This window comes from Zootoca vivipara, chromosome 3 (genome assembly GCF_963506605.1).
Source record: "Zootoca vivipara chromosome 3, rZooViv1.1, whole genome shotgun sequence".
Taxonomy (NCBI): domain Eukaryota; kingdom Metazoa; phylum Chordata; class Lepidosauria; order Squamata; family Lacertidae; genus Zootoca; species Zootoca vivipara.
In genome coordinates this window covers 94,302,450-94,311,625 of record NC_083278.1, presented here as the reverse complement: position 1 = coordinate 94,311,625, position 9,176 = coordinate 94,302,450, and the positions used below count along the sequence as shown (strand labels likewise).

The 9,176-nt window shown below is 44.6% G+C and overlaps 1 protein-coding gene across 3 annotated transcripts in view; it reads right to left on the bottom strand.

Annotated features, from left to right (window-relative positions):
• Positions 1-5,109: 5,109 nt before the first annotated feature.
• The window catches only part of LOC118078013 (spermatogenesis-associated protein 7-like), a 74,698-nt gene continuing 70,631 nt past the window's right edge, over positions 5,110-9,176 (bottom strand). Inside the window, exon 11 of one of the 3 annotated variants that reach the window (XM_060273000.1) lies at positions 5,110-8,451. In XM_060273000.1, the coding sequence (XP_060128983.1) occupies positions 8,320-8,451 (132 nt within the window). In that variant the 3' untranslated portion in view covers positions 5,110-8,319. The remainder of the gene's footprint in view (positions 8,452-9,176) is intronic. The other 2 variants (XM_060273004.1, XR_009557385.1) reach the window with 2 other exon arrangements.

Here is a 9,176-nt window from a genome sequence, read left to right as displayed (position 1 = left end):
ATAGGTTCATTTTACCACATGTGGTGGACATGTCCACTAGTGAATGACTTCTGGAATAAGATTTATAATGAACTTAAGAAAGTGTGGAAAAACACATTTGTTAAGAAACCAGAGGCATTCCTAGTGGGCATTGTAGGAAAGGAGATCCCTAAGAAGAAGGTATCTTTTTTTATGTATGCCACTACAGCAGCGAGACTTTTGATTGCGAAAACACAAGCATTTACTTCTGGGTTTTCGGTGTTCGAAAACCGAAACATTCGTCTTCCGAGACGCTCAAAAAACAAGGTGCCACTGTAACTTTATGTGGAAATTGTTTAATTGTGTTGTGTACTTTTTGATGTTTTATTCATTGTTTATGACTACTTTTGTTATGTTAGTAATTATGTATTTTTTATTTTAATGTTGAATGCCGCCTTGAGTATGGTGTGAACTATGGAAATGTGGCATACAATTGAAATCATGTATGTTAAGTATGTATTCATCTATTCGGTGGTATTGCTCACTTGATGTTAAAGTTTCAGTCAGTGGAACAGGAAAGGAAGGAAAAGTTCCCCAACCCCTAAATTTACTCAAGGGTTGGGAGATCATCCAGAGTAGATTTAGGGTGGTGGTGGTGGTTATGTATGCAGACATTGGAGGCCGAAATCAGGGTATATGCATGCAATGCAGGCCTAACAAAAGGCCTAACAAAAGACAGAGAGGATTCTAAAACCCTCCAATGACATTGTTAGGGGCTGACAGGCAGTCAATCCCTGCTGAGATAGGGTCATTGTTGTGATTTGCTAATTGCAGCATTAAGGCGACCTATCACAGGCGGGGTATGTGTTTTGCCTTGGCCGGCTCAAGGGACGCGGGTGGCACTGTGTTCTAAACCACTGAACCTCTTGGGCTTGCCAATCAGAAGGTTGGCAGTTAGAATCCCTGTGACGGGGTGAGGTCCCGTTGCTCTGTCCAAGCTCCTGACAACCTAGCAGTTCAAAAGCATATCAGTGCAAGTAGATAAATAGGTACCATTGAGGCAGGAAGGTAAACAACGTTTCAGTGCGCTCTGGTTTCCATCACAGTGTTTTGTTGCGCCAGAAGTGGTTTAGTCATGCTGGCCGGAAAGCTGTCTGTGGACAAACGGCAGCTCTCTCGGCCTGAAAGCGAGATAAGCGTTGCACCCCTTAGTCGCCTTTGCATGGACTTAACCTTCCAGGGGTCCTTTATCTTTTACCTTTGTAAATATACTGGTCCACATCCCCCTGTTTGTCAGTCTTGTTCCTGTTGCTACAATAAATCCCTTTGTGCTGAAATCTGGTCTTGGGTCATGCCTGAACCCACCTACAACTAGGGTCACCAAAACTTGCTTTGCTTCCTATCCTGCAGATGGGAGCTTGACCATCATTTAAGCAAAGCAGTCAGATATAGTCCATGCCTCAGCTTACTTTCAATCGCTGTTTTTTTAATGTGTGCAAGGTTTGTACGTGTTATTACCTACTAGTCTTGGCTAGAAATTTATGGACACATTAAGAAAGGAGGATATGGATGGGGGAGGATATTTATTACTTTGTTTTATTGGATTTAACATCAGTATGTAAGCAGAAGCTCTAAAGATGAATGGATGGTTGTTGTCAATGGAAAAGGGATGGTAACAAGAGGCTGGTAGCTTAAATGGGGTCTGCAAAAAGGATTTTGTAAACTGCAGTCGGAGTTTGCTCCCAAGAGGAATGCCCGTGTTAGGCAAATGCAGATCCTTCTTCAGCAGTTGGAAAGCAAGGACATAAGTTGTTGTATGAGGACGTGAATTGCCTGCGTCTTGGAACTAGAACTTGTGCTGGTTTTAATCAGAGTGATTTCATTTGCTTTAATAGAGCCATGCTGATTTATACTGGCAATTATACAGGAGCACCGTGCTGTTTTAAATAAATTTATAGTCCTTTTGAAAATAGTCAAGATTAGCTCGTTCCTTTTCTGTCTTTCCTGCGTGGGTTCGGAAAACCCCTTAACGAAGCCAAACAGAGTTGTCTATATGACAGCTCACATTAATGGAATTATAATGATGTCACATATACAAATAAGAATCTCCCTCTTTTTCTCTCTTTTTAACTATATAAACAGGGCCGTCTTAAGCATATTTGGCGCCATGGTGCGACGGATCCCTCCGGCACCCCCGCCCCCGTTTCCCAGCGCAGCGGGTGGGCAGAGCTGCGCGGTGGGTGGGAGGGCGGGCGTAGCACACAGCGCGGCTGCCAGGGGCAGCTCTGCGGCGGGTGGGCGGGCGCAGCTGCATGGCGCCCCCCGGGCGGGCAGGCGCCCTGGCGCCCTGCGCCACCCAGCCTGGCCGTAGGGCCAGCCCTGTATATAAATAAGTTTTTTTTTTAGCTGTCTCTGATATATAACAACTAGTTTGGCAGGGAGCAGGGTGTATTCCAGTCTTTTGGGGGTCTGGGATTAGTGACATTGCCAAAGTGAGCCCAGACCTGGGACACTTTCCAGAAGAGCCCTTTTGTTCCTCCCTTACATGGGTTGTGCGGCTGCAGTCACTAAGTGGCAGCAGTGTGTGACCTCGCTGAAATCCTGCTAGATCTCGTGAGATTTCAGTAAGATATTACTAGGGGGGGGGGCACCTCTTGGGCTTCTGCAACCCAAGGTGGCCACCTCACCAGGCTTCATGGGCACCCTGTTTTAGAATTAGTTGCAGAAAAATGTTGAATGATATGGTCATATTGACTTTTTAATCTACTACACTCTTTTTCAGATTGTTGTTTAGTTGTTTAGTCGTATCCGACTCTTCGTGACCCCATAGACCCGAGCATGCCGGGCACTCCTGTCTTCCACTGCCTCCCGCAGTTTGGTCAAACTCATGTTGGTAGCTTCGAGAACACTGTCCAACCATCTTGTCCTCTGTTGTCCCCTTCTCCTTGTGCGCTTAATCTTTCCCAACATCAGGGTCTTTCCCAGGGAGTCTTCTCTTCTCATGAGGTGCCCAAAGTATTGGAGCCTCAGCTTCAGGATCTGTCCTTCCAGTGAGCACTCAGGGCTGATTTCCTTAATTCTTAAATCTTAATTCCGGCTTGGGATTCATCCAGTCCAGCCTTTCGCATGACGAATTCTGCATATAAGTTAAATAAGCAGGACGACAATATATAGCCTTGTTGTACTCCTTTCCCAATTTTGAACCAATCAGTTATTCCATATCCAGTTCTAACTGTAGCTTCTTGTCCCACATAGAGATTTCTCAGGAGACAGATGAGCTGATGAGGCACTCCCATTTCTTTAATAACTTGCCATAGTTTGCTGTGGTTGATACAGTCAAATGCTTTTGCATAGTCAATGAAGCAGAAGTAGATGTCTTTCTGGAACTCTCTAGCTTTCTCCATAATCCAGCGCATGTTTGCTATTTGGTCTCTGGTTCCTCTGCCCCTTCGAATCCAGCTTGCCCTTCTGGGAGTTCTCGGTCCACATACTGCCTAAGCCTGCCTTGTAGAATTTTAAGCATAACCTTGCTAGCGTGTGAAATGAAGGCAATTGTGCGGTAGTTGGAGCATTCTTTGGCACTGCCCTTTTTTGGGATGTAGACTGATCTTCTCCAATCCTCTGGCCACTGCTGAGTTTTCCAAACTTGCTGGCATATTGAGTGTAGCACCTTAACAGCATCATCTTTTAAAAATTTAAATAGTTCAGCTGGAATGTCATCACTTCCACTGGCCTTGTTATTAGCAGTGCTTCCTAAGACCCTTTTTGAGATAGTCCTTCACAGTATGATGGCAATCCACCACACTTGGCACCAAACATCTCTCCACTAAAGAAAAAAACACACACATCTTTATTGTCAGCACCAGGATCATCTAAACGAGCTTTCCATATGCACCAGATGGATAATCTTCCCAAATCAACTCAGGACAGCTGGGGGCAGCAGATAACAGTAGGTCAGTAATATTATGTTGTTGTTGTTTAGTCGTTTAGTCGTGTCCGACTCTTCGTGACCCCATGGACCATAGCACGCCAGGCACTCCTGTCTTCCACTGCCTCCTCCAGTTTGGTCAGACTCAGGTTGGTAGCTTCGAGAACACTGTCCAACCATCTTGTCCTCTGTCGTCCCCTTCTCCTAGTGCTCTCAATCTTTCCCAACATCAGGGTCTTTTCCAAGGATTCTTCTCTTCTCATGAGGTGGCCAAAGTATTGGAGCCTCAGCTTCACGATCTGTCCTTCCAGGGAGCACTCTGGGCTGATTTCCTTAAGAATGGATAGGTTTGATCTTCTTGCAGTCCATGGGACTCTCAAGAGTCTCCTCCAGCACCACAATTCAAAAGCATCAATTCTTCGGCGATCAGCCTTCTTTATGGTTCAGCCATAGCTGCCAAGTTTTCGCTTTTCTCGCGAGGAAGCCTATTCAGCATAAGGGAAAATCCCTGTAAAAAAGGGATAACTTGGCAGCTATGGTTCAGCTCTCACTTCCATACATCACTACTGGGAAAACCATAGCTTTAACTATACGGACCTTTGTCGACAAGGTGATGTCTCTGCTTTTTAAGATGCTGTCTAGGTTTGTCATTGCTTTTCTCCCAAGAAGCAGGCGTCTTTTAATTTCGTGACTGCTGTCACCATCTGCAGTGATCAAGGAGCCCAAGAAAGTAAAATCTCTCACTGCCTCCATTTCTTCCCCTTCTATTTGCCAGGAGGTGATGGGACCAGTGGCCATGATCTTGGTTTTTTTGATGTTGAGCTTCAGACCATATTTTGCGCTCTCCTCTTTCACCCCCATTAAAAGGTTCTTTAATTCCTCCTCACTTTCTGCCATCAAGGTTGTGTCATCTGCATATCTGAGGTTGTTGATATTTCTTCCAGCAATCTTAATTCCGGTTTGGGATTCATCTAGTCCAGCCTTTCGCATGATGAATTCTGCATATAAGTTAAATAAGCAGGGAGACAATATACAACCTTGTCGTACTCCTTTCCCAATTTTGAACCACTCAGTTGTTCCATATCCAGTTCTAACTGTAGCTTCTTGTCCCACATAGAGATTTCTCAGGAGACAGATGAGGTGATCAGGCACTCCCATTTCTTTAAGAACTTGCCATAGTTTGCTGTGATCGACACAGTCAAAGCTTTTGCAGTAATATTATATGTGCATCTAAATGGGAAAGGTTCAAGAGAGGCACATTATACATTTTATCTCCGAGGGATATACCATCCTATTTATACTGATTCTACATATGCTAGTAAACAGATCCTAAATATAAGAGAAGCACAGTTAAGCACAACAGAATGTTGAACTTAATGATAAACATTAAATAGTCTGTCTGAACAGATCTTGGGCCTTGAGGCCAGTGGCTCATTAAGTCAGGAAAGGCAGAAAGAACTGGGGTAAATCTGACTCTTGCCATAAACATTTTAAGCTTCCTTTTAGCCTTCAGTGCCTAAATATGCTTCTCTTACGTCTTTTTGCAACTGTGCATAGTGTGTGTGTGTGTGTGTGTGTGTGTGTGTGTGTGTGTGTGTGTGGTAATAGCTTTGTTCTAACCTCACAGTGTTCATCAGTCTAAAACACATTTACAGAAATTTTGCATTAATTAAATATTCCAGGTGGAATCCAATGTCACACTCTTAGGAACGTTCTGTCTCAGAAGCATTTCAGCCTATCAGGTGGAATGGTCCTCCCCTTGTGCTGTTCTGGGGTTTCCCCTGACTCTCGAGCCAATTTGGGGGGGCATGTGGTGGGGGAGGAGAGAGCGAAAGCCCCATGGCATAAGCAGAAGTTTTTGTGTGAGCCTAGGTCAGGCATCCCCAAACTCGGCCCTCCAGATGTTTTGGGACTACAATTCCCATCACCCCTGACCTCTGGTCCTGTTACCTAGTGATCATGGGACTTGTATTTTGTTTTATAATATTTTTATTGGTTTTTACACATATTTTCCTATACATCATTCTTTTAAACATCATTTCCAAAATCTTTGGCTATCACAGCCTAAGACTTCAACCTCAACTGATGGTTTTTCTAAAATCTTCTCTAATTATGCATTTTGTTACTATAGTTATTGCTATAAATTCAAATCTTAATACCTATTCTTGGTTCTTTTCACAATAGTTTATATATTACTCCTTACAAAACTTATTTTAACCCTACAAGTGATGTCAATTGGTTACAATTGCTTTCCAAATATATCGAAAACTTCTTCCATTCCTTTAGGAAAGTCTGGCCCTGCTGGTTCCGAATTTTCCTGGTTAATCTCACCATCTCAACATAGTTCATCAATTTCTCTTGGCACTCCTCTTTAGTTGCCATTTCTTCTTGCTTCCATCTTTGGACCATCTTTGTAGTTCCAAAACATCTGGAGGGCTGAGTTTGGGGACGCCTGCCCTAGGTAAATCCCATCCATTCACTCACTCACTCCAGTGTTAGAAACTGAGATATGAAAGCTAGGAGCTAAATTGCACCTTGTACCTAGGTTATGAGCGCAACAACGAAATGTCTAGGTTCTTTTTTAATAACAAAAAAGCTGAAAATGAATGAACTGCAGCTAAAATCTTATGTTCATTTTCACATGGTCTAGTCCAGGCATCCCCAAACTGCGGCCCTCCAGATGTTTTGGCCTACAACTCCCATGATCAGGACAGTACCAGTGGTCAGGGATGATGGGAATTGTAGTCCAAAACATCTGGAGGGCCGAAGTTTGGGGATGCCTGGTCTAGTCCTTCCACCACCCACCACCCTAATATTCTTTAGAGGGGTCTCTTCTCCAGTCTTCAGAGAATAGCTGGAAGTGGGGGGACAGAAAAATGGTCCTCCTTTCCTAGCATTCTGCAGTTTTAATCTGAATTCTCAGGAGCAGTACTGCACCCAGAGCTCAGAAACTGCTCGTGCCAATGAAATTCCATCGCAAAATGCGCCTAGGAGTGTCAAACACCGATTCACTCACATTACTCAAAGTCCATTTCATTATACAGTGGTACCTCACCAGACGAATGCTTCGCCCAACGAAAAACTTGCAAGACGAAAATGTCTTGCGGTTTTTTGGGAGACTCGCAGGACGAATTGTTCTATGGCCGTGCCTCGCAAGACGAAGTAGCCTCACCACCTTGCCTCCAGAGGCAGCGTGCGAACAGGAGAGCGAGCGCATAAACGGCAGGCAGGCTGTCTGTCTGGTTGGGCGCGAGGGTCCGGCTGCTGGGGAAGGAGGGAGGGAGCCTCTCCCTGGCCCTCCTCCTGCTTCCCCCTCCCCGCCCGCACAGCTGCCTGGGCCTGGGCCAGGCTTGGGCCGAGAGATGGAGGCGCTCAGCAGAGCTGTAAAACTTTCCGGAGCAGCCGTGTGGCTGCTATGGCTGCTCCTGGGCGAGTTGGCGCCGGACGCGAGGCTGGAGGGCGAGCTGGGGGAAGGGGAAGTGAGCGCGCCGCAGGGACAGACCTGCAGGAACCCCGGAGGGCAGCGGCGCCTCACGCCCCTCTCGCGTTCTTATGTCCCCATCAGGCTGACGGTTGACTTTGTTCTGACTTTTTTTTGCCTATAGGAACGCATTAATTAAATTTCAGTGCATTCCTATGGGAAACCGTGCATCGCAAGACGAAATTATCGCAACACGAAACGACTTGTGGAATGAATTAATTTCGTCTTGCGAGGTACCGCTGCATTTAGCTTGCGTTTTAACCAAAGTTGGCTGAAACAGTTGCATCCTTCTTTTCATTTTGTACAGTTCTCCTGATGAACTTTTAAAATGCAACCAGTTCATTTTCAGCATCTCCTTGTGCCTCCAATTCTGGTCCTTCAATTTATGTCCTTGTTAGCTCATTCACATGACTCTGCTCAAACCAACTTCTTTTCAGAACATAAAATTATACTCAATGACGAGAAGTAAGAAGTGATGTAGTCATTGTGTCTGGAAGTAGCCAGTGATGAGTTCCTCCTACATTATTCATTCCAGGAAAAATTAGCACAAAGACTGAATCAGAATTGTTTTTGCTTTCATCTAGAAAATTGCAATGCTGCATCTGACAAGTTGATCCATGGAAGGAGGCTGTTTGGATAGTTGCTGACCAGTGGCCTCAGGGCATTTTAGAGTTCCCCCAAGCCTACTGACCACTCCCTTTTGTTCATGGATGATGCTGTTACCAACAGTCAGAATGAGTTAACTATTAGTACATAGAATATTTAAAAAGTTTGCATGGAGAAATCTAGGATTCAACCGCAATTTTCTTCAGATAGTACAATTATTCAAGTTAAGTTTAATTAATGTCTACAGTACTCTGAATGGCTCTCTACATTGTAAATTTCCTTCCTCTCTTATTATAAAGTCTGTTATGCTTGTTTGAGTCCAATGTTTCAGAAGACCATTTGAGACTTAAAAGGTGGTGGCTGTGTTTAGACAGCTTCTCCTGTGCTTCAAGCAAGTGTAACAGACAGGAGAATCTGGCAGATGAGGGCAGATGTTCAAATCATCCTTCAGGGCTTGAAAAATTCTTCGCATTTTTACCTAATTAAAACAAAAGTAGGGGGTGAAGAGAAAGGTTGTTAGGGCTATAAAAGTGTTGCACACAAACATGTACTGTAGTTACATTCCTGTAACTGAACAATGCGGGGCAACAGGAATGTATTCTGTATGGGCCTCATTGCAATTTCAAAGAGCTTTCAGTTGTCAAACAGTGTTCTAGATATTCTGGAACAGGTACGTAGGCCAACACCTACACTTTTTGCTTCATCCAAGTCTGGCTCCTGGGTTCTGGGACCAATGCCCAACATCACTTTGAGCACTTGTTTCCTTCCCCTCCACCTGATTTGTAGCATAACCGCTGTGAGGACAAAAATCACTTGGGACTCCGCCAGAGAAGACCAGAACCACTGTACCACAGTGCCCAAATTCCCATCCTATGGAGTCAGTCCAGAATCAGGAGCAAGGTTGCAATTCCTCTATCATCTATCCAAGTAACCAAGGCTGATTTGAACACGTATTGAAGTGGTTCTAGAGAATCCATGTCATCCATGAATTGCTGTAGCTGCCCCAACAGGGCCCACTCCAACCCCTTTCCTGAGTGGTCAGTAATTAGTCCAGACCAATAGGTCCAGGGACAGTTTCTTTAAGAGTGGTAGTACCACCATCTCGTTCAAGGCAATAGAGACGATTCCCCTCCCTTAATGAACTGGTAACCATTGAATGTCCTTCTCCCTGCCACATATGAATCATCTGTTCCTTGATTTAGA